Consider the following 25,282-nt stretch of genomic DNA (forward strand, 5'->3'; position numbering starts at 1 on the left):
AATTTTTTAAAAATGACGAACTTCTAAATAAAAAGTCCTAGTAACAAGGTATATTTCTGGAAAAACCGGTGTAAGTTTCTTAATAAATAATACCCCAAACGAGACGACAACATTGTAAAGTTGCGTTCGGTAACAATCGGCATTTTCCGGACATAAACAACTGAAGTCCGACCGAATGCGTGCGAAACATGTGTTCGATGTGTTCGTGATTCATTCATAACAGTATCTTTTTTCAGGAATTTGAGTTTTTCATTATATAATTTTCAAGTTTTCATCTCATTTCATGCATGCTTATTCTGCCAGCCTTGTAGTTTAGATGAAGAGAAAGTATTTTGCTCTTGGTAACTTCAGACTTCTTGGTTATCAAGAAGTGTCACTTCGGATTTTTTGCTATACTTCGGTGTCTGGTCAATTCCGTCATTTTTCCCGGTCGTACTTAATCAAAGATTTTCATTAATGAAATCCCTCTCCAAGGAATGGTTCTCAGCTTATCCGTTAATGGCAGCAATCTACTTGATGGTAAGACTATCACACAAATAAATAAATCCTGCCTTTCTTCTGGTTCAATTGAGGGGCTTGGAGAACATGGCTCTTAAGTGCAGTTTTTGACAAACTGAGATATGTACTTATCAATGACTTCAAGTAAAACTAGTCTCGATGCAACTTCTGTGAAAAATTCGCTCCCAAAGTCCAATTTTCTAAGCATCATAAAGTCGGTTTGAACTTTCTCTCTGCCCTAAAGGCAGAAAGAAAAGATCCATGTATCTCTCGACATAGCGAAAACTGCACTTCTGTGTCTTGTCCTCTAAGCTCCTCAATTATTCCTGACCTCAAATGCAAATGGTTTAACAGGAACCTTACACACTCAGCTGTGCAGTACCACAGAATGATGAAGGTTCCAGGATTCAAGTGGGGTGCTGGAGCTTAAGTATCGTCAGAACGAAATAAAATAATTACATATTTGGACCGAGTTCATCAGAAAGGAGCCAACCCACATTGAGTTGAAACTGAGAAAATGAGGTTTGAAGTTAAATTCCTGCTTAAGGCTTGAAGTCAAAAATAAACTACAACTCTGCTTTTCACAAACTAATTTCTTTTTTCGACTTTCAGATTTTGTCAGGAGAGAATAAACGATTAGTGGAACTCAAGAACATTCTTAATTTAATGTTTTCGAAAATGTGGGTTACCTCCTTTCTGATGAACTTAGTCTATTTTACCTCCGACATCCTACCATCTTGCAACTCTTTCTTGGGTTACAGCTGTCATTTTTCATTTTACATATTTATTGATCACCATCCAACTGAGGAGAAGAGAAATCAATTTGGTCCAGAAGGCAAATGGCTATTGCATTGCAAAAAATACAATGTAACACACAGGGCAATCATCCATCTCATGATATTTATCTAACTTGAAAATAATGCATTCATGAAAAATTTAGCATAGCACAGGAAATCGACGGTGTAAGTCGGCAATCACATAACTTGGTTTGCGATGTCGCAGACTTCCTGTCACTCTTTATTTTTTAAACGGAAAACTACTCAACAGCAATTCTTTAAAATTGCCGTGATTTTTCTTCTCTGTGCGAAGAAAATTCTGCAGACACTTCAAGGAATGATGTCAACTTGTTCTCCTTTAAAAAAATAAGATAGAGGCGGAGATTTTCAGACACCGCAAACGAGAAATGTGACAGCGGACTTGCGCCGTCGAAATATTATGATGATGATGAAGAGGGTACTTACTGCATAAGTAGGCCCATAAATCTACTAATTAGCTATTATTCAAAAGTGCAGAAAGGAAAAGTTTAAGTATTGTTAAAATCCTCCATAGAATCACTGATTCCTTTTTCTTAAATCAGATCTTATCCCTGGGAACGACATGTAAGCACGGAGCAAACTTCTGGATGTTTCAAGGGATTTTCAGCCTACTATCACGTTACTTATCATTCTCAGAAGTAACCAAGCGGGGATCAATGTCATTTGGCTTCAAGGTCACATAAGGTAGGTGCAGTAATTTCATCTACATGGCAAAGTATAAGACACTCAAAGCAACAGCCAAATTGTTCCACAATACCAGGGGAAGAGGGAGTACCACTACAGGCTCAACCTTTTTCCAGGAAATCCAAACCATTCTGAAGGCTGCTATCTAGATATTTGAAAATTTTGCTCCTTCTGCATAATTTGACCAGAAATGACAGCTCAAGGACAGTGAGAGGTGTTGACCATGACTGAGGGGATGTCAATTCATTTTATTTGCTTTCGCATGGCTCTAAAGTAATAATAGGACTTTCAATAACATCTTTTTCTCTGTCTAGTCAAAAGTGGTAAATCTGTGATCTGGTTTAAATTTTTTGAGCTGCATAGACATGTATGTATATTGGTGAACACAAATCAAATTTAAATGAAATTTCTATTGTACGACTTGATTTTTCATTTTCTCTTGATCGTATTTTTCCCTAAACGTTTTTGTAATTAAATATTTTCACATTTTGGAATCACTCTTGTCTCCAGTGATAGGAAGCAGGCAATGAGGGCCATGGCAGGACTGCGAAGAGTTATCACTATGTTGAAATGTACGCACTGTCACAGTGTGTTTATAAAAATCCCAGAGGGAAATCCACCGAGCACTAATAAGATGGATATATATTGCAGCAGGTGCTCCTTACTCAACGTGATGCTCCAGGATCATTGAGGTAACTTTTCTCATCAGAGCCTTTTTGATTCCCCTCAGGATCCATCCTGCAATTTTTGCGTCTCTATTTCCGTTCTCCGTGTAGAGGCACCAACACCTCAATTTTTTTATTCTAGAAGAGAGGGAATTTTTTCGAAGCAAGTCACATATCAGAAACTTTATTTACCAAATTGTAGAAAAATCCTTTTTTTGAAAAATGAATCTTTTTCAAATGTCCCTGAACCTCACAGGTAAGTAGATGTATGATCAAAAAATGAAGGATAGGAATAGAGAAGGAGAACACATTGAAAGACTCTAATTTCTGGTAACAAAGTAACTTTATTTTACAATCTGCAATTTGGTGCAAAATTTTTGGACAAATGGACTTGACAAATCGAGCTTATAACTAATTCCCAAAAAATAATTAAAAGTAAAGAAGTATAGATAATGAACTCTTATTATTAGGTGGTTTCACAAATGGCCCTCTTAAAACTACTAACTAAGTCAATAAATTAATTTAAACCCCCTTCTAAACAATCAAGTATGCTTATTATCCAACCAACCAACATAGAAAGTAACTGAGAGGAAAGCACCATGTCCACTTCATAGGATAGTGTGGCCACAATGAGTTTTTGATGGAAACATTTTAATATTGTAATTCACTCATTTTCCGAAAAAATTCCCTTTTTTCACATTTTTCCAGATAGATAATTACCTCCTTTTCTCTCTGTCCTTTTCCAAGATTTCTCATGCACTATTTTCCGTTAAGTAAATGCAATCAGTGGAGCTCTAAGAATTTCCTCAGCAGATGAAATGACATGACTGGGTGTTTTTTCACCTCAGATTGAAAAGTTATTAATGTTCCTTACCAAGAAAATGTTTTGAGAAATCGGAATCATCCTTAATGAAGAAAATGGTTTACTCTGTTAGTGTCCTCTTATTTTTGTGTTTGATGAAGATCAGAACAAGGAACACAATTTTCATTTTGAGAGTGATAGAGAATGGACTGCAGAATCAATGCATCCTAGAAGTGTTCATGAGAGGTACTTCTGTGGAAGATGTGTCATACCTAGTTATTCTCATTATTTTAGTTCAGTTGACTAGTGTAAAATGATGTAGTTTCAGCTTGCCATCATATTACTTCATTTGTCAGTGTGTTTTTCGTCTTAAATTTAACATAATACAATGGAAAATAATTACCTTCTTCCCGAAGGAAAAAGCAGGTATAGTAACATTCCAAGAAAAACAGGAGGATGACTTATAGTGAGTCTTAAAGCATGAAACATATTGGGTTTTATGTTTGTTTTGAGATAATCTTTTGCGTGAGAATTTTGGAAAGTTCAAAAATGTCTTGAAGCACTCCATATTGCTGCTTGTTCAATACTTGAAAATTCTCCTTTTTAAATTTAGACTTTGCTCCAACAATGTGCCAGTTTATGCGAGTAACATTTTTTCGTAAAAGCTGTGCATGTCTAAAATTATCTTTACTATGTAATAATTATGTACTGCTTAACACTTTAAGTTATAAAATACTCTATTATAAAAATATACATTGTGTAATACTGATTACGTACAAAAAATATTACTCATTCATTTTTGGTCAATGCACGTCAGATGAGTTAGGGAGGATTTGACATTTGCCTGACCTCATAGATTTGGTCTTCTAATTTAAGATCTGTGGGATCTTGCCTTCAGGGTCATGGGACCCCATCATATTGTGAATGACATCCATAAAAAACGTTATTTATTTGTTTGTTGGTTTCAAACATCTCTAGGGTTCCATCTCTAAATTTGTCCAGACCCAGTGACAATGTTAGGCATACATATTATCGATGTTTCATTCCCCAAAAATTATTACCGGTATCAAAAATTTTCACTGCCCTCAACAACATTTTAATTTCATATCTGACTGGTCATTATCGGAAAGGCTACATAATTGTATAGTAGACAACTATGTTTTATTTTTCATTCAATATGTTTGTGACTCAGAGTGAGTTTACCTCTGATATTCATTATTTTCCAAGGAGAGAAAATATAATTACCTATCTTTAAAGTCCACCTGAGATCATACCTGTGTGAAATTGATTAATATCCGACTTGTCCTCATTTCTGCGTTGCATTTAAGAAATATTAACTGTAAAAAATGTTTAATATTAACTGTACAAAATTGGAAAGAAAATACTTCTCATAGAATAGAAATCTGTACAAAAACTTATCTTGATTCACTGTGCTGAGATCAATATCAATCATTATTGAATTTTCAGTGAATATGTAGATTTTAATCTGTATTTGAAAAAAAAAAAAATTATTTCTTTTTTTCAGGTGTTTTTGAAGGCTCTGCAACCAGTTTGAAAGTGGAGTGGCCCTTTATTTTTCTAATTTGGTTCGTTTTTCGATGAGGCTTTGAAATTTCAGAAGAGCTGTCAGTGTTCAGGCATTGAATGAGAGGAGTGATTTGTACTTTTGACTGCGGAACATTTGATCCAGATGAACTCCTTTAGCTAAAGCAAACAATCCTGGCTTGTTGCAAAGGATGTGTCCCTGAAAGACTCAGTAAGGTTTTGCTGCGGGCAAGGTCTGAAAAATAAAGCAAAAACTCTCCATGAGATTTTATTAGGTAAGTCTTCATCATTGAATATATTGCCCTCTCTCTGGTGTTATTTAAATGTATGTTTAACTTCAAATTGTAGGTACTAATGGAAAATATTTGAAAAATACTTCCAGGTATGCGTAATTTAATCAAAGCTCTTCAAGCATTAGTCTTTTTTCCATTAATACTATAACAATATTTTCACAGGCTTGCTTAACACTAAAATAAAAACCTCCATAAAATAGCTTGAAGTGTTGTCTTTTGTATTTTTCCACGCATGCTTATTGTGGCACTTCTAGCTGTGCATTTTCCCCTCCAACATGCATCGTGCTTCCTCCTAGTGATATATTTCAGTAACTTCCTCTTTCTAAAAATTGGCAGCTCATAATTTTTTTCAATTTCGCTTTTTTGAAGAAGGTGTGAAGTGAATGTTGTTTAAAAAAATGTCATTATTTTGTATGGATGTGACTGGATTTTTAAATCCATTTCTGACTTCTCGTCACGCATAGATTCTTTTTTAAATGAATTTCTTTAATATTTTGAAGGTAAAAATTGCTTAGTTTATAATTCAGAACATTCATTTTAGTGTTTTAAAAATTAATCTGAGTGCTCTTCAGTAACTCCTTCACCTCTAAGAGGGCTTAGAGAGGCCACCTAGGAAAATTGATTAGTCTTCTTAGAAACAATTTTCAGCTATTCTTCCCGAAAAATTGATTGAAATACAATTTTGAAGATGACAGAAATGTCATGCACTTATTTTACAAAATTCCTCACATTTTCTGAAGGAACTGAGGCTGGAAAAAAGCATCAAGAAAAACAGATGAATAGATACGCGAATTTCTATTGCATTACTCGCTGAGATAATTTTGGAACCACATTGTTAGCAGAAAAAGGTAGTTACAGGACCATCTTTAATGCGTGCTCTAATAGATAAAAGAAGCAAGTCTCATGCTGCTGAAATTATTTATGGTAAAAAATTGAAAGCATTTTGTAAGTTTGACAGTTGCGGAAGCAAAATTATTTGTACTGAGAAGAAAATTGACCATGGTATCTGTAACTCGTTTCTCCTGAATAATTGTAGTCCTTTGAAAACTGTAATTGGCCTGAGTAGCTGAATCTTGAAATGGAAGTTTAGAAATTGGAGATTTTTTCTAGTGGGAGGTGTTTTAGTGTAAAAATTATTTTTTTCCTTTTCTCATCTCTGGAGGACTATAAAACAACACAGTTGCTTTGCGGGAAAGAACTGTTTGTGCAATATGGTGTAAGCTACGGTAAGCAAATGTATGTGTGCTTTGAGGCTCATTTTAGAAATGCTTCGTGAGATTTTCTCCGTAAAAAAGTTTAATTTTTTAATTTGTCTATTTTATATTTCAGACATTCTCCATAAAAAAGCCCATAGCCTACTTATTTTATATCAATTTACGATGGAAGCGTTGGCCCTTTGGGAGATTTTGGAAGAGGCTGGAAACACCACTTCTCTCAGGTAAGAACTCTTTCTTCTTGTTTTGAAAATATTAAGCTCTGTGCACTACCTTTCAGCATTCTAGTCTCACAGGAGACAGACCAAAGTTTCACCCTCTTCGATCTTTTTGCTTACTTGATCACTTGTCGTTGCTTTTTGTGCTGCCATCGACAAACAGCCGGAGATGAACGTCAACACAATACCAATGATGGCTGTGTAAAATGCCCATCCTAAAATAAAAAAGTAGAGACATGTTGTGTGAGTTAACACAATAACTAAAAACAAAAATGTATGATTAAAAAATTTTGTAATTCCAAAACGATGGGTAATCAAGAGGATATCTGGCAGTCTCTTCCACATGATCTTTCCCAAGTTCCTCTTTTTTTAACTTATCTATTTATTTTTATTTTTCTTCTCATCTTATGCAATCAGTAGAAACATTCTTCAATTTTGCAATCCAATGGTTTCTTCACACTCTAAAAGCAGGAAACTGATTTCTGAAATGAAACGGACCATGTCAATCGAATCATATAATTGTATTCATCAGCAATATAGATATTATTTTGGCCTCAAAAATCGAGCCCAAATCTTGTTATTGTTTCTCTCTGAGCACTTTTTTTTTTTTTTTTTTTTTTATCACTGAGCAGTAAATTTTTTCTAAAACTGCCCTAACTTGGACAGTTGCTGCATGTCTCCGTTCAGAACGCTAGTATGGCAGCAACGGCCAATGAATGACCACCCAAGAGTGACCTCCAGTCGAACCTTGTTGCCTTTTGATGGATTAACCTCTGGACACCTTGTGCTAACTTCAGTGTTCAAAATGTACACTAAAATTTATTTTTACTCCAAGGAAAATACTTTCATTCGCATTGAGCAGTATCTTTCCAATGTCCTTGAAGAGTTTAAGAAACTTATTGATTCAAGTGAAAAGAAACTTTAAACATTAGATCTTACCTAAAGAACACTCTCCAGTCATGAAAGATCCAGAATCACGGCCGCATAGACGCTCAACTCTTTTGGTTCCCCAACCAAACATGTATATTAATAGACCAAGCACAAAGAGGACTCCTGCAAAATATTAAAATGTTTTAAGAGAATGACCCTCCGTTTCATTTTTCCTTTTTGCCATGATACTGCCCATCTACTGTGAAAGTGCAACACATTTTCAGCTATTTATGTAATTGTTTTTCAAATGAAAGATTGCAATTTTGTGAAAACAGCAAATTATTGTATTTACTAGGTTTCTGACGTGAGTGATCTGGAAAACCTAAAAAGTCAGGGTAGCAATGGTAACTTGGAAAAGTCAAGGAGTTCATAGGAAAAGTCAGGGAGTTTTGAGAATGGACTTGGGGAGTTCGGAACTTCAAAGAAACACATGTGCTGTTACTGATGTAATTGCCGTAAATTTTAGTAATTACAGGAGAGGTAAAATTGTCTGAATTCAGTGTTGGATCTCAAAATGTTGTGAATTACACACATTTTAAACATTGCATGTAAACCAATTTTTTTTTCTGTCTCTCTCCCCCTTCTGCATAGAAGTATGAATAATGCTAAATGTGGTTGACTTTAATTGCTTTGGTATGGTATTTTTGTTATGGCAACATCACTTTGAATTTACCTCCTAATATCTCTGACTTTCAGCAAATTCATCACCCTTACTTACAGTAAATGATCACATCGGTGAAAATATTTTCAATATGTGCAGGAATTTCCACATTTTTTTTCACTAATATTTTAAATCAAGCAGTCCAGAATCAGTTTTTCAGTTAACAAGGAGAATACTAAGAAGTTTTGACTGTTATATGTCTGGAGACAGCAAAGTCATCTTCCTTGGAAAAAGTTAATGAATCATGAATTTCTGAATGGATTCGTCATCAATAAATGATGTCCTACTATTCCAACATTGAATATCTACAGGGTGTCTAGCATCAGAATTTTCCCGATTTCCCTGATTCTATCAGAATTTGAGGTCAATCAGGATTTAATCCCGATTTCATCAGTATTTGAGAAAAAATCTGTCGTGAAATCAGAATTTGAGAAAAGTTGACTGTCCGATCGGATTTTTTTATGCTTCTGCAGAGGTTTATGCAGAAATTTGAATTTTTCTCCGCAAAAAGTCAGGATTTGATCAGGATTTGGAAAAATTTTGAAATCAGGATTTAGCAGTCAAAAATCAGGAAAGAGCAGGATTTCCCGAAATGAAAAAAAACTAGACACCCTGATCTAAGTAGCTCTGAATGTCTCGATTTAACCAAAACTTACCTGCAACATTTTGAAGCCATCCAGCCAGTGTGAAAATACTTTTCTTAAAACAGTGTTGGACACAGCAGCTCATGACGGCCATTGCAATCGTGATGCACATAATTCCAAGACCAACAATGAAGAAGAAGAGAGAGACCTTCCATGAAACAGGGAATACGCCAGAATTGTTGCCCCAACCCTCAGATGCTAAACTTGCGCAGTTGTATAAGTTGTTAATGTAGGTGCAACGGTTGTAGAGGCCAACAGATGGCTTATCATCTGTATAGTAATCGCTGTAGATGCTGTTGTAGTGTGAGCTGTAGCGATCAGCATCGCGATCCCTGCCCCAGCCATTGTTGTACCCACTGTCGTACCGACCACCACTGTTGTAGCGGTCACCATTGTTATAGCGATCACCTAGCTGAGAGCCATAAGGAATGCCATAAGGACTGTTTCCTCCATAATTTGTGCCATAGCCTGAGCGACCATAAGAAATAGAGGCATCTGGAAAATCAAAAAAACTTATTGATGATTGAGTATTTGAATCGGTTGGATAGCTCGAAGAAATTGTTTAAAAATTAGGAAAAGGAATAAAAAATGAACTGTTAAAATTTCTTTACATAAAATTTTTTTTAAAATTTGGGGATCTTTGCCCAGAATATTTTTTAAATATTTCTAAAACAACAACTCAAAAGAAATATAATAGAAACTCACTGAATAAAAGGTCACGCATTCCTTTTTTGAAATGAGACACTTGAATTTGGCAAACACTTGTCATGCTTAGCAAGAAAACATTTGTTTATTGTTATTTTTCACAAAAATTATTATCCAATCATGTAAACTGAATCTTAGCTCAGGAGTAGTTTACATTCTATTTGAAACTTGAAAACTGCAGTGTTTAAAGGATTCCAGGCATTCTTCATGTCAGAAAAAAATTAAAAAAATGCAAACTCCTGCTTGTCTGCAACTCTAAAGTGCTCCTTGAAGCTATTTTCATTCCATTTTGTAAACTCTGCGGCAATTTTACCTCTATATCCACCACTATTTCTTGTCGCTCCAACCAGCCATCTTGGTGTAATCACAGCTGTGAATACGAGTATGGTGGAGATGACAGTCAAAACCACCCACAGGATTCCTCTTGTCGTAATGATGACGGCTCCCATCTAGAAAAGAAGAATGCAAACAAAAATAATTAGCATAAGGGCTCAATATTTTGCATATGATCAGTTTTCAGCTTTTACCTTTGTTGCGGCATTATTATTTGCAACATATATGGAACCATACGATCCTCTTGTCAAGAAAAATAAGTCACTCTGTTTGCAATCCAAATTCTGTAAGCCTTTTTTTCTTCTTTTTTTTCTTTTTTTCATTAGGTATGTGTTGAGATTATTCTGCACCAACATTACCATCTTGCAAATTTGTCTTAATACCCACTTGCTCATCAATAGAGGATGATTCAAGATAGCCTTTTGTAGTTGTGGTCAGAGATTTTTTATTGAAATCCGAAGTCAATCGAAATATTGTTTCTTTTTATGATAAATGCGATTTCCAAGCTAATGTGACAGCATCAAAGATGGAATTCTGTGGATGGTGGAAGGGATGGGGTATAAATTCTGCTAGGTCTGAGAGACTTCCTGTCAATAACAGATCCTGTTGCATGAGGGAGGAGTTTGCAACATTGCACAAAAGCACCTGTTTAAACATTTGAAAATCCTCTGTAGGTAATTTTAAGAGGCACCCATTTAGGGGTTCCAACCTAATAGGTATGCAGCTCCTTCGGATCGAGTTCGCCGAAAAGGAACCAAGTTTTTCTAGAAAACAAGGGGGCTATTTGTCGTGGAATCTCATTTTTATTTCTCAGTAAGGATTTTTTTTATTTTTACTCAGTTTCTTTATAGTAGCATCCAATTTTATTTCTGCATATTTTTTTCGTGTTAATGCCTTGCCCCATGAACGGAACTAGGAACTTTTTATGAAGGGATGGAGAGAGGGGGCAGAGGGATATCTCACTAAGAGGGGAGGCTCTAGAAGACACCCTATGAAGAGGGTTTTTGGGAACCCCCAGCTCCAAAGGAGAATTTGGGGTACTTCCTTATCGCCAAAGGTGTCCAATTTTTCTTTTTTTCTTTTCTGACGCGAGTAAGAAAAAAAACCGAAAAATAAATTTTAAGATATTTCAGAGTGTCCAATTATCACACCTCTGCCGTTTGCACGTTATCAATCAAAATAGATAGCGTAAATGTAACTGAACTATAATAATAAAAAAGGAAGGTCGTTATACTTATTCTACCTATCGACGGTGAAACTACCAAACCACGTATCTCGTTTGCGGTGTTTAAAAATCTACGCTCACATTTTATTTTTTTGAAGTAGACCAAATTAATATCATTCCTTGAAATTTTCACGGAATTTTCTCCGCACAAAGAGGAAAAATCACAGAAATTTTCAAGACTGGATGTTAAGTAGTTTTTCATTTAAAAAATAAAGTATGACAGGAAGTCTGCGACGTCGCAAACCGAGATACGTGGTTTGGTAGTTTCACCGTCGCTATGTTTGATAGTCAAGTTTCCGCCGGAAATAGAAACTACATTAGGTTTTTCCGTAATTTGACTGAACTTTGCAGAGGTAGCATCGCCCAACATCTCCTAGCCAGACGAGTAAAAACGAGAGAAAAAATCCGAAAAACAACGGCATTAAAGAGAAGAGAGGAGGAGAGAGTATTTTTCTTCTTGAGCCGCGAGCGCGTAGCGCGTAGGGCCTCATTTGGTCTCTATTGTCACGAACCCTGGTGCAGCAGGATAAAGCAAAAAACACACCAAAGATTGCCCATTTTTTGAACGGAAATGTGTTCGAGAATAAATGAATACGCAAGTGGTCTACACTGATGCCGTTCTGGAGCTAAAGTTAATCAATTTGTCGTCGTTTAGCTACAGGAACGTCTATCAATATTGTCCGTCCTAAGTTTTGAAAAAGCAGACTCTACCTTATTCGATGTAGGTAATAGTTTTAGGAGTAAATGGTGGCATGTGTTAGACTATGAGCAAAAGTTCCGAGGTGCGATATGCCGTTAGTAATGTCTAGATCAGCCGACCGAATTCCCAGTAAGATTGCCGAACTCCATAAACACGCATCTCAATCGCAACTAGCGGCGTGGCGTGAATGGTCGAGTCAGTGACGTAACGGACTTCCTCTGGGCCCCCCTGCAAAATTTTTTCTAGGCCCCCCCCCCCCATGTCGATAAAATTCCGAAATCATTCCCCCTCCCGCCCCTCTACTTCCCTCACCCCATCCCGTTTTTTGGCCCGAGACATTTCAAATCACGGACTTGGACTTGGAATGCCTCTCTCCTCACCGTCCCGGATCCCGTACCCGATTAAATGGGGCCCCTAAAGGATCAAGGATCTAAAGGGTGGCGGTGGCCCAGCCCAGGCCCAAGGATATACAGAGGGCCCCATGCAGGCCCAAGAATCGAAGGGCCCCCAAGGGCCTTGTGGGCCCTTTAGATTCATGGGCCACCCAAAGCCCGAAATACCTACGAAAAGTGACAAAAAAAGAGAAAATTTTTAGTAATCACTGAGTGGACACTGGAAGGCAGGGGCCCTCCAGCAAAAAAAAAGTTAGGAACAGTCCAAAAGAAGTATGAAAAACCCTGAGCTAACAATAAAAATCAGAGGAAGAAGCTCCATGTCGGTAAGTAAAGGCCCTAAGTTTGAAACCAAAGTTAAGCATCAAAGAGAGAGAGAGAAAAAAAATTCCGCTGGCCGAGGGCCCCCTAGGCGCTTGGGCCGCCCTGCATAGCAGGGTCTGCGGGGGCGCCCGTTACGCCACTGGGTCGAGTATCGATATCTCCCCGTTTGAAGCTATGGTAAAGAATCGATTATTAAGGTGTTCGCAAAGCACGCCACGCCGCCGCGCGATTGAGCACAGGGGAGAATTTTATAAGCGCCGCCGCTCGCGGCGCGTACTATGGTCCAAAACTCAAGATTAGGAAGAAATAAGTCTGACAATGACTGAGAGATCACGAAAGCTTCGTAACTGATATTTCTTGTGTCGCTAATTTCGAATTTGATGTCAAATTGCCTACATTTTAACACCCTGCCCAATTATTGTGGGCAAGTTTACGGCACGCTGCGGCGCGGCGCGGCGTGCTGCCAGCGCGGAACGCGCACTGACGCCTACAAACCTAAGGGGATACTTCAAGCATTGCGCAATGCGTGAAGTAGCCCCTTACAAACCTAAGGAGATACTTCAAGCATTGCGCAATGAGTGAAGTAGCCCTTTAGGTTTGTAGGCGTCAGTGCGCGCTTCGCCCTAGCAGCATGCCGCGGCTCTCCCGGCGGGCGGGTGGTGAACGATTTCTTTCGGGGAGAGCTCCCTGGCGGAGAAACTCGTTTATGGTATGGTTTTTTTTTTATTATTTTTTTATCGTTTTTTTTTTTTAAATTTTCGACTTTTAAAATTACGCACTGGCGGCTCATGAAATTCTCCCGTGTGCTCTGTCGGCCACCGCATCTCAATCGCAACATTTCAAAATCTCCGCGTTTTCTCTTATTTTTTGGATGGCAAAAAAATTCAACGTTACCTATGGTTTGGACTTTTTGGACAATGGAATGGTAAAGAAAACTCAGATCCAAAGAAAAGCTATAATTTTCATCGGGTTTCCCTCCAAGAAATTAAATCGCGCTGGAATTTCGGATCATGAAGACTGAAGTACATGTTTTTTTGTTTTGTCGTCGTCTTTGCATAGACCCCCGAAATGTTCATGTCAGGGTAGCTTCGTTGATTTTTTTAAATTTTTCCTGTTGTCGACAGATTTCGTATGCGGAATGCAATTTATTTCAGCAAGAATTGCCAAACTATAAAACGGTTTATTGAATCTTTACGTCGTCCTCTTACTGAATATGCGTCGCGTCTCGTACGAAGTTCAGTAATTCGTCGAATCCTAATATAATGAGCAACTCCCAGTCGCCCTGAGTAAATAATAAAAAAAAACGAAAAAATAAAAACCCAGACAAGTTCTCTCGTAAAATTCCCTCCTTTGCAGATAGATTATTCTTACTTTAACTTTAACCCAACGTTCAAATTAGGTAACCAAACTATGGATATATACTAGACAACAATACATTTAGAGCTGAGTGGCATCGTTGCATTTTAAAAACAGGTGGAGCGCTGGCTCTCACAACTGCAAATTGCGGATAGAACCCGTGTCCTGGCTTCGGGTGTTGACCCGAATCTTTAAGCAATTTTGTATTGTTCCTCCTGGGTTTTCAATTTGTTGCATTATTAGTTACTCCTACTCCAGGTTAGAAAGTCAGCACTTGCTTGGACGGTTTTTAATGCCTGGGGAGTCATGCCAATGTCAAAACGTGAAACCTAGGGCGCAGGGGGGGGGGGGGGGGTTTAACTTGTACCCCTCCCTCCCTCCTCAGGGTATAGGGTCGCTTGAGGTAAAACTCTCTATAAACTATATCAAAGAGTGTTCTCCTTCTTCTGTTCTTTTTTTACCTACGCTCTGATTTCTCATTCAGTGTTTCTGTATGGTAAGGGCACATGCCGCGTGATTTTCCTAAAAAATCCAGGTCTCTAATTGGTTGATAAAGATACCCGTGCCCCGCTTCCCTTCCTTCTGAGTGGTCGAAAAGTTGGTACTCTGCCCAATGTTGGTATGTATTTGTCACATCATTTACATCACCGATGCGAGGACGGATTAGCCGAGGCGCTATAGCACAGCGGACCCCCCGGGAACTTTTTTTTCCTATTATTATTTCCATTTTTTTCTTTGCGAGTGGTCTGATCAAATATTCTGGGGGTCCCTGAAGTTCTGGAGAGTTAAAGAGGTTCTGAAACTCGGACTGCGGGGTCATGGGGCCCTTCAAGTCGATGATTTAATACTCCAAAAAAAGGGTATCTTGGATCCGTTGTTTTCTTGGAAACGTGGATCGCCTTCAAGGCACGAAGTATACAACCCGCATTGTGCGGGCCCTCCAACCCGTGAGCCTCCCGGGCCGCTAAGCGCTAATTCGGCCCTGCGCGTCGATGGCGTAATCGTGTTAGTTTGTCTCATCATGATTCATAGGTGCGAAGTGGTCAGATTGTTGTTATCGGTCCAGCGACTGGCGGTTTGCGGACTGTAGTTTGCGGAATTTTGCGTTGATCCTTTTTCACTCTTTTTGCGACGGATCATCCGCAGCCGAATGAAAAATTACATGCGGCTGATTTTCTCGGGACTTTTCAACTGTCATTCGTTATTTATTCAATTGTTGATAGTCCGTCCCAGTCCGAGAGGGGCTCGAGGTTTTCCGCGGTTTTCCCGGATTCGCGGTTTTCGCGGTTAGCGGACTTTCATTTAATTTTATTAAGGTTAGACCATATTTTCCACCTGATTATCGGAGCAAAACCTCATTGCGCCCTCTCAAACTCATCTGTAGACCGACGAGTATCGAACCACGATCGATAGCTCATCAAACTGCATTGGCCGTTGACTAATATCTTGCAGCGCTTCACTGATCAAGGTTAATCGATAGGTAGAAAATAAGAGCGCTTTTTCTGAGCATTAACTGAACCCTTAGACTGAAAGAGTGCCTTGTATCTTCTGTACATGCAAATAAGAACCTTAAAATGTTAAAAGTTTTCTTCCAAAATGTTCCCAGTCGGGGAATCGCCTCTCAAATTTTTGAGAAATCGTCATTTTTTTTAAATACAGCGACGCTTTAGGAGCAAAACTCACAACACAAATGGCCTTTTCCGATCCTATTAACCCCTAAATTCATCCATAGACCAAAAGATATGAAAATATCAACCTAAAGAGAGCTTTAGGGGGTCCTATGGAGAAAGGATGAAGCTATTCACGCCGGAAGGTCCGTAGAATTTCCCCTACAACTCGAGATTTCGAATTTTTTTAAATCGTGGATGAATAAAGCGCTAAAAATAAATGGGTTTAGTCATTTTGCACGAACTTTGGTTCATATTCGTCCATAAAACTCAGAAAAACGACGATTTGCCCAAAATATTGGGGGGTAGGCGGAGCACTTTTGGAAATTAAATTAATGACCCAGGTGATGTGCTTGACGCCCATTGTCAAAGAATTAAAGACATTTTTCAAAATTTACAGTCTTTCAAAATGAGCTTTCCGTGTGATTTTGCTATAAATGGACAATTGAGCCTAGCCCCCCCCCCCCCCAAAATTTAGCGTACCCCAAAATCATTTGACGTGCATGATGAGACCGTAGATATGGTGTCCTGTGCCAATTTTGAATGTAATCGAACAGATAGATTCTGAGATATCGCTGTAGACAGATTTGGGGGACGTCGGACGGACGGACGGACACACATTTTTCAAGTATGGTTATTTTTACTCCTGGGACCTTAAAACGTCTAGAAATGATGAAATTTCAACTTTTTTTTTTCTTTTCTTGGAGGATGACAATACTTCCTCTCTACCCTAGGGGAGCGAGAAAGTAAAAAAGCTTCATGGTAGAGAAAAACCTTGTCGACCCAAAAAACTCGCAACTGCAGCCACGGCTCACGGCTCAATGCTGAAACTCTCCGCATAGGCAGCCAACGTGGCTACCCAATACAAATCGATGAGGGGGATAAAATCTATGATTGGTCTCTCGGTCTCTCGGCTTCTTTTTACTTTTTCCCCCTTTCTCAGCACGAGATATCCAGCAACGGTTGGCAGCCCTGCGCCAGGATGGCACTCCGGATTTCACAACCTGTGGCGAACGTCCATTTCCATAATCAGATCGTCAATTTGCTCCAACGACAATGAGCCAGCTGCGTTGTTCTCTGTTTTTCGGGAAGAATATTTCATAAGTTCGCTCCGTATTCTCTTTGTCCGTAATTAGGACCGAGTAGCCCCCCCCCCCCCCCCAACTTCGCCTTCCCCCCACGCGCGAGCCGTGGGCCCCCACTCCATTCCGCGCGGCGCATTAAGCGCTGGCTTTTCGAAGGCACCGATCTAGGCCAAGGTTATGTTTACCGCCAGGATCCAGGATGGTGCCTTATCGTTTTTCACCTTCCTGCTAGGGATTTCAAGAGGATTTCTGCCCGACGATGGTGAAACCCCCGAAAACGCGTGCCGCCATCACCTTGTTTCAAAATCTCCGTCCTGTTCTTTCCTTTTATTTTGTTCATTTGTTTACTAAATGAAGTTCCAAGCGAAAAAGGTGAGTGCTGAAACCAGTAGCGCTCGTTCATTCGTTAGTCGAACCGATCCGAACATTGGATTGCATCACGCACAGCAAGAAACTGCAGTACAGTCGCTCGATTGACCGCGGTTTTTTCGGTGGATTTTGGCCGAGAAACGCCGCAATTTTTCAGCGCCAGCTTCTACTATTCATTATTTTTTAACCAAGAATTACATTTCTGACTATTACTTGACAAAAGTCTCGATGGATTCTTTTAAAATACAACTTTTTCAATTCCTTGCCCTGGCCTTTTATCCTAGTTTCGGATTATCCGCGAATTTTGTCAGTCTCTATTATCCGCGAATTTTGTCAGTCTCTATTATCCGCGAATTTTGTCGGTCTCTATTATCCGCGGGTTTTTCGGTGGTTTTTGGCCCAACTTCTGAAACTGACGATAACTTAAGCGACGCCATCCTCTAATATTTATTCATTTTGAAACAATAATTCCATTTCTATCTATTATGTGACAAGTGTTATAAAGATTCTTTCAAAATAAAGTTTTTTCATTTCATTTTCCCAGCCAAATGTCTCAGCTTCGGATTATCCGCGAATTTCGCTTATCCGCGGTAGCCCCGGTCCTGATCACCGCGGTTAATTGAGACTTTGCTGTACTTCTTCTAACTCGTCTGTAAAATCACCTATCTTGGGCACGGAACTATAAAATGACACATGTGTTTTTTCTGAGAGGAACGAAAAAAACTTGGTTCCTTCTCGCATGATGCTGTCCCATCGACGTTCGCACCCATTGGACATCCATCGTATAACCATCGATACTTAAGCAACGCCACCCTCTAAAATTCACTTTGAAACATCCATTTTTTTGGACCCATTGCATAACCATCCATAGGACAAAGGATCTTTGTGCACTATTTTTCTAAAGTGCCTTTTTAATATCACGTTAGATAGAAAAATTGGAGTCTCGAGTTTTCAACGGAAAACACTGCGTAGTACTCAAAGGATTGAAATTCAAGCAATTAATTCTTTTTAATCCCATTGGGGAATAGACTTTGCTGTTTGCGCTTTTATTGGACAACATAAAACACCTTAACATGACAGATTTAAATTCAACGGTTCGAGTTTGACCTGTTTATTAGAAGTAGGTATGTAAATTTGACAAGCTAGAATATATTCCCATTTTGATTTAAGTACCTGGATGGTTTTTAGCAGGCAAGAACCGGGAAACTGATAAAAATGATGAACAACGGCCAATGGCCGGAGAATTGACCTTAACCCAGCTTCCAGACGACAACAACCAAGCAAAAGCTATCTTAAAGTAGACAAGTTATTCTTTCACAAAAGGTCCGATGCAGATGTACTGAGATTGGCAATAAAAAGGAAGCTGTTCAATACCGCCCCTTTGCGCCCTAATTAAATAAAAATTGGGGTACGTTATCGTTTTTATGAATGGCATTACAGGTAAAGTCAGGAGCGAATAATATTTCCGACCTGTTTTAATTGCGCCGTACCTACCCCAGATCACGACCTATCCCCCTCCTCCCGTGATTTTGCCCTTGAAGGAAAGAACTTCGCGTGTTAGCATGCTCTCTCGGTTAATTTCAGGAAGGTGCCGAGGTGTATCGACCCACTTGATTTCTCACTTTCGTCCGGCAATCTCAATTTTTCCGCAGTAGTCGCGGTCCTGAGCAGAAAACGAGGGACCATCTTTGTCTCTTAAAGATGGCAAACCTGGTTTTAAAGACGCATTTAAACCACGGGTTATTGCAGCGTGATAATTCGTGAACAAAAAGCGTGCACAGTGCTCCGTGTCGCCTCAGCATTGTGTGGAAGAATTCGACCGTCTCGTCCGGAGCTTTGTTGCCAAAATTTTTTGTACCTTCACACTTAAGTCAGGGTTGCCGCAGTCAGGGAAAGCCGGGAAATGTCAGGGAAAATGACGAAAATGTTGAAATTGTCAGGGAAAATTTGTTGAATCTTCTTTATTTGCTCTCTAAAATGGGTTTGAAGTTTCGAACTACAAATTATGCCTGTAAACTATTTGGATTGCATTTTGCAAAAAGGAACCACTAGCATTGCAATGTTGCTAAGATTGTGCAACTTCTTTTGTCTTGGAGAAAAACCCGATTATCCCTTAATAGTTTCTATTTTACTCGCTAAAAACTGTAAGTTTAAGACAAAAATTACCATCTACATTTCATAGTTTTTCACAATTTCCGCAATTTTGTTGCAAAGGATGAAGTTGCACAATCTTAGCATCATTGCAATGCTAGTGGTTCCTTTTTGCAAAATGCAATCCATTTTCAATTGTGTCTTTTTAACCATTTGCCATACCTTCAGTTGTCAGGGAATTTCACGAAAATGTGTCAGGAAAATCAGGGAAATTTCAGGGAATTTCATCGTCCAAATTCTGTGGCAACCCTGTTAAGTGCTCAAGTCGCTCTTTCCTAGCCTTCATAGGCGTAGAAAGTTGCTAAGGCACCTCCTTAAAATAAACTAGGTAATTCTACTTCTACTACGTGACATTTTTTGTAGGTGTGGGGTAAGGGCCCATTTTCTCTTCACGGGAGTCTAATGGTAGCTGTCACAACTTTTTTTTTGTGGGGGGAGGGGGTTTAGCTTTCTAGAGGGACCGGTTCCCTGGGACCAGTGGGGCTTTTGTATAAAGCTAGCTTTTTTTTCTCTTATTTTGTAATTTTAAGAGAGGAGGAAGCGTGGATGCAAGGAGAATAGGCAAGGACGGCATTTTTGCAGTGAAGACTGAAGAGTCACGAGGAAAGAAACTCCTTCAGTAGCTACTGCGACTCAGCAGTCGGACATTCCCTCAATGGCAATTTGCGTCCTTGACCTACACATTGAAAGAGCTCACATGCAGAAACTCTGGTCTGGAGCTTGGTAGGTCACTGGTACGTAGGAGCTGGACTTTTTCCAAGAGCGTAAATCGGAGGGATCTCAGAATGCTCCGTTCGCACTCGTGCATCGTCGCACAGTGTATCGAGTCGATGGGAGAGGTCGGACGAATTTGGAAACTTTAAAAGCCTATAACTCCGTTTGTACAAAATTTTGAGGTCTTCAAGAATGGTTCATTGGTTTTCTCGTGAAATGGTCTTTCAGAATCACCTCTTCAAATTTATAATGTGACGATTTTAACATCGAATTTTGCAGTTTTAGTTAAAAATTCCATGTCCGACCTCTCTGGTTGACCTGATCTACTGTGCGTCGTGCGCTTTTACAACCATGAGGTCGAGAAGCACTTTCAGGGAAATCTTGCACAGTCAAAAATATCTCAACAAGTATGAAAAGTCAACGTTGGACATAAATTTTATGGAAAGAAGATGGCTACATTGTCAGAAATTTCTGAGTGAAATAGGCCGGAGCCTCTTTTGCTCTGAAAAACCAGATAGAATTGTTCAATTCATGAACCAAGGATATCCTCGTGTTAAGTTCTCTCGGTAGTTTACACTTACACACGAAATTCATCAAATTTCAGACACCTGGAAATTCTCTATTGCACGCAAAATCAAGAGAGGTCTATTCCCCGGGAAAATTAAAATAAGTGAAGCAATTTTGCAACACCGCGATCGAGACAGCAATTTTTCCTGTTTCATTAAATCGATGCGTCTCCGAACTCCAAATCGTCACGAGAACCCTGACAATGAGCGAGTGACGTCACGGCGGGAACAAGTCGGAAGCGCGCGACGATTTTCCCGGGATCCTGGCGAAGTGGCGAGTCGGTGGGAATCGAGGAGCCGTCGCTTCCGCATCCGAGGGAAACGAGTGGACGCCCGCCGCCCGCGCCCTCTGGACGAAGGTTCCCGCGGAAAATAGCGGCATGTAGCGTGGCTCGTAGTTCCCCGTCCGAGGGGCACGTGCACGGGCCCCCGGGGGAGGGGGGTCCGGGGGGCAGGACAGGACATGGGACACCGCGCGCGGAAGCCCGGCCAACCGTGACCGCCGCCTCATCCTCAAGATCTCGAGTACGATGAAAAATAATGCCTCTTCCCGTCGTCATGAATGATGATACCAGTTCCTCGCGTTAGAAGCACTATAAAGTGGGATTTGTTTACAGGATGGACGAATATTTCGCCTCGAGCTTTTAATCAAAGGTCAGGGAAAATGACGAAAATGTCAGGGAAAATTTACTAAAGAACCTTTATTTGCTTTCTAGAATGGGGCTGAGGTTTCGAACAACAAATTTTGCCTGAAAACTATGTTTCAACTATTTTCAACTATGTCTTCTAAACCATCCGTCATATCTTCAATTGTCAGGGAATTTCTCCAAAATGTGTCAGGAAAACCAGGGAAATTTCAGGGGATTTCATTCTTTAAATTCTGTGACAACCCTGTTTAATGGTGTTGTATCTACTGACTTACCTCTGTTTAGGGGTCCTCTATTGTGATTCAGATTTCTACCCCCTCCCCCCTCCAAGACCCGATTCAGAACAGGATTTAGAGCAAGTGCAACAAGTGCATATGCACTGGGTGGCAAATTTTAGAGGACGGCATTTTTTATTTTATTTAGGTATAATTCATTAGAATTACGAGTATTACATATTCACCGAGAAGACTACAACGTGACTTTTACACTTTGACGGGGGGAGGGGGGCATATTATTAAGGTTGAACTCTTCATAGAGCTATTTAAGTCAATTCCACATTAAAAGCGAATTTTTCATTTGCTTCGTCCTGTAAGCAATTTTTACTCCCCCCCCCATCCCTATAAATATATTGGTTATGATCCCGCCCTTAGATTTTATTCGTAATCTAACTAAAGTATCGGGTGCATAGTGCTCTTGACCGAGAAAAAAATTATGTTGAATTGTTAACTTTTGAGTCTCTTTGCATTTTACATGCGTCAGCGAATAGCAACTCGGAGAAAAAAATACCGGCTTACAATTTCCGTAAATGAATCATTTCACTAGCTACGTCGGTAATCAGTATAGTATAGAAATGCATAAGTAAGAAGGAAAAAAACACGGCCATGCTCGAAACATTTTATGTTTACTCAAAACAAACTCAGGTCCCGATGACTTTGAAGCTGGTACACACCTCTGTACACCTGGAATAAGAATTTCCGCCAGCAGGAGCACCTCTGCTGAGGCGGTAAAAAGAGAGAGATTCCATTGGAGGATCACATTGATCGGAGAAAGGCGCGAAATTCAACCCCGCCTTCAAAATAAACCGCGAAAATTCAAATTGACGCTCCTGTATCCGGGCGCGCGCTCTTGATGAGATCAAGTTCATCGATGTAGCAATCCCTTCGCCGATCATTTGAACTGAAGCATTATGGGAATTCTATCTCTGGTTCATCAATAAAAGCACTCACGTGCATAAGGACACGAATGGTACTTACGCTCTTTCTAAAATGAGCTAGAATAGTAGTCCTCTATCGCAAAACGTAATCCCTTCCTCCGCAAATATTTTTTCGCAGGCTTGGACATCGCAAGTCGAAAAACTCATGACCCGTACCGTCCTGCGTTATCAACGGAAGCCAGGGCCCATGAGTTTTTTGGACGCACGCCTGTCTAAAGCTGTCTCTAAGTCTTGAAACCATGATTTTCCTTTAAAAATTCACAATTCGTTCGTAAAAATTGTGTACAGATATATCAGTCAACTTGATTTTTGAAACAGTAAACCTGGGGAGAGCATTTTGAAACATCGTAATCGAAACAACTGTTTTTCTACTATTATCATCGATTACGTCATCAAGCCTTGTTAAGTAGACTGCCGTGCTAAGGAGAAACGCCGTATGAGCCTCCAGGTGTTGCAAAATTTCCTTCCAAAAATCACGAATTTCCGGAAAAATTGCTAAATATTTTTCCCCCAATTTTTCAGGTAATTTTGCACGCGATTTCATGCTATGTTCGTAGCAAGGGAAACTACTGGACCCCAAATTTTTCGATGCACCATCCGCAAACTTGAAAGATCCACATGACCAGATCTCTGGGTCACATGCACGGAGTAATTCTCCGTGTGTAAGACGGCCGAAGTGGCCTCCTTTGTAGCTCCACTGTCATGGCGCCCGGTTAAACCACCAAAAAAGTGTCAATCATGCGCCGGCATTGATCCGGCCTCCTTCCGAGTCCACGATGTCAAACCCGAACACGTCCATCATCTGATGAGCCTCAGAACGTAGGCATTCCGCTCGAGCTGAGGGCTCATCAAAAAAGCGACTCAGCTCGGGCTGAGTGGTAGCGGCCACCTTCCGTATCCGCGGAAGGCGCTTGGCGTCGGTGGCGCAATTAAATTATCGAGTGTCCGGTAGCGCGTGTCCTCCGCTCCGACAATGGGTTCCGTCTCAATGAGCGCTCCTCTGCCATGAATGAAATCACAATCGGAGCATTCAGAGTGGACGATTGTCGTACGAGTACGGGCCGATCCGAGTGGAGGCGAAAGATGATTACTCGCGCTGGCGCTACGCCACGGCTCGCCCTCGCCCGCTCACTTGCCGGTCAGGTCGGACGTCCGCTAGGGGGAGGGGGGGGGGGTTAAGCCCTGTTTACATGATCCATTAAATATGACCGTCCACCGGGAGAGTAGTGGCGTCATGGGCGGAAGGGGGGTGCACCGGCCAATCGGAGGCCCAGTGGCAATTCCTAAAGTTCAGTGGCGAGGCGTGAACGATCGATTATCGATATTTCTCCCTAATGAAGGTATGGTAAATAATCGATTATTAAGGTGTTCGCTGCGAACACCCTGTTTATCGATCCTTTCCCATAGGTTTAAGTGGCAAATCAATCGATATATCGCAAAGCACGCCACGCCACTGCTAAAGTCGGCAACACTGTTTTCCTCCATTTAAGTGTATCTTTAATAATCGATTCCTGAGTGAGACAGGTTACGCTTACCTCATCTGAATCTATATTTTTGATCTCTGTTCGAAACTCACAGGCGCCAAAATGCGCCTAAGAAATCGGTCGTGGCGCCAAAAAAGTGATGGCTCCGCGCTAATCCCCCCTCCCAAGAGAAATTTCCAATTTTTCTTTTTTGTGAATTTTCAAAATTTCCGCCCCCAAGTTACAGTTACTAGTTCTGTGACTTAAACATCTTGCGTCTAGTTTTTCACAATATGCGCCGTGATATATAGGCAAAAAGTCAATCTGGCCCCTAAAAGTCGAGCTTCGATGCGCCACATGGCTCCTAAAACTCACAGGTGACTGTCGAACACTGTTTTTGATGGATTCAAACGAAGGGAACCCAGTGTCGCCAACTTGCGAAATCACTACTGGAGAGGTTCTGAGATGACTTAAAGTGCAGTCGCGACTCCAGCAAGTTTAAGCATGCCCGTTTTGCCCGACAAAATTCGGCCCTAAAGAACAGATGGAGGTCCGAGGAACTCCTTGAACGGAAGACGGCGGACAATGCCAAAGCTAAGCGGAGGTATTACCTACGGTCTGAAACACGAAAAAATACGAAGTAGACCCCGAACTGCTAATCTTTTCGTGAGCAATGTAAGCGAGAGAGGCAAAAATAAAATTCAGAGTTTTTTCTTTCTTTTTTTCTTTTTCGTGTTCTAGTCGTATCGTTGCAGAGTGAACTGATTCGAAAGTGCACAAAAAATATAGGCCGAAAACGCTGTTAAATCCTCGAGTATGACGTCAACAGCAAGGCGGCAGCTTGACGGGTCCCATGGTGGAAATGCACGCGCTGCGTTGACAATGCTGTTGACTTGGTTAAGCTGTCTTCCAACGTTAAGATTACCTCTAATTTGCTTTTTCCGGCTGTGTTTCGACAATTAGTTCGGTCTCTTCATCCTATTAAGACATTTCCGAGGAAATGTTTTCGGTGTTTCGTGGAGTCTTACCTCCGATTGGTTCATCTACTTCCGTGTAACCAACCAGCAAGAAAGTTTACCCTAAAGTCGCTTTTCTCCCTCCCCGGTGTAGAAAAACCAGCTTTGTCTTTTGGCAATACGTCCAAACTTGGTGAATTTCTTCACATCGCCCATATCGTAATATTCGATTGTCAGACTTCACCGACAGTCAGAGATTTCTGGGGGGAAAAAGAAATCTCACGTCTTTTTTGCATGAATCTCTTTGATAAGATTCTCTAGAGCTCTCGGTCTCTCTATATGTGTCTCATTTACTTGTTCATTCTTGATGATGGAAAATTTTAACTTTGATGAAGAAAAAAGCCAATTTTCGAGGTTAATTTTGCAATTATCTACGAAATATTTCTC

The 25,282-nt window shown here is 40.2% G+C and overlaps 1 protein-coding gene and 1 long non-coding RNA gene across 4 annotated transcripts in view; one reads left to right on the forward strand and one right to left on the reverse strand.

The window, feature by feature from the left end:
- Positions 1-193: 193 nt before the first annotated feature.
- Positions 194-5,128, forward strand: LOC109035720 (uncharacterized). 2 transcript variants are annotated; one of them, XR_011899632.1, is made up of 4 exons: positions 194-519; positions 1,856-1,997; positions 2,508-2,689; positions 4,990-5,128. It is a non-coding gene; the product is annotated as an uncharacterized lncRNA (long non-coding RNA). The 2 variants fall into 2 exon arrangements; XR_002009276.2 differs by lacking the exon at positions 1,856-1,997.
- LOC109035719 (LHFPL tetraspan subfamily member 2 protein) overlaps positions 2,987-25,282 on the reverse strand; it is a 40,165-nt gene continuing 17,869 nt past the window's right edge. The window contains exons 2-6 of one of the 2 annotated variants that reach the window (XM_019049447.2): positions 9,988-10,123; positions 8,982-9,464; positions 7,674-7,787; positions 6,855-6,949; positions 2,987-5,244 (exon numbers count right to left, since the gene is read on the reverse strand). In XM_019049447.2, coding sequence (XP_018904992.1) covers positions 5,218-5,244; positions 6,855-6,949; positions 7,674-7,787; positions 8,982-9,464; positions 9,988-10,123 — 855 coding nt within the window. In that variant the 3' untranslated portion in view covers positions 2,987-5,217. Of the gene's footprint in view, positions 5,245-6,789; positions 6,950-7,673; positions 7,788-8,981; positions 9,465-9,987; positions 10,124-25,282 lie in introns of both variants that reach the window. The other variant, XM_019049446.2, reaches the window with a different exon arrangement.

Source organism: Bemisia tabaci, chromosome 3 (genome assembly GCF_918797505.1).
Source record: "Bemisia tabaci chromosome 3, PGI_BMITA_v3".
Lineage (NCBI taxonomy): Eukaryota > Metazoa > Arthropoda > Insecta > Hemiptera > Aleyrodidae > Bemisia > Bemisia tabaci.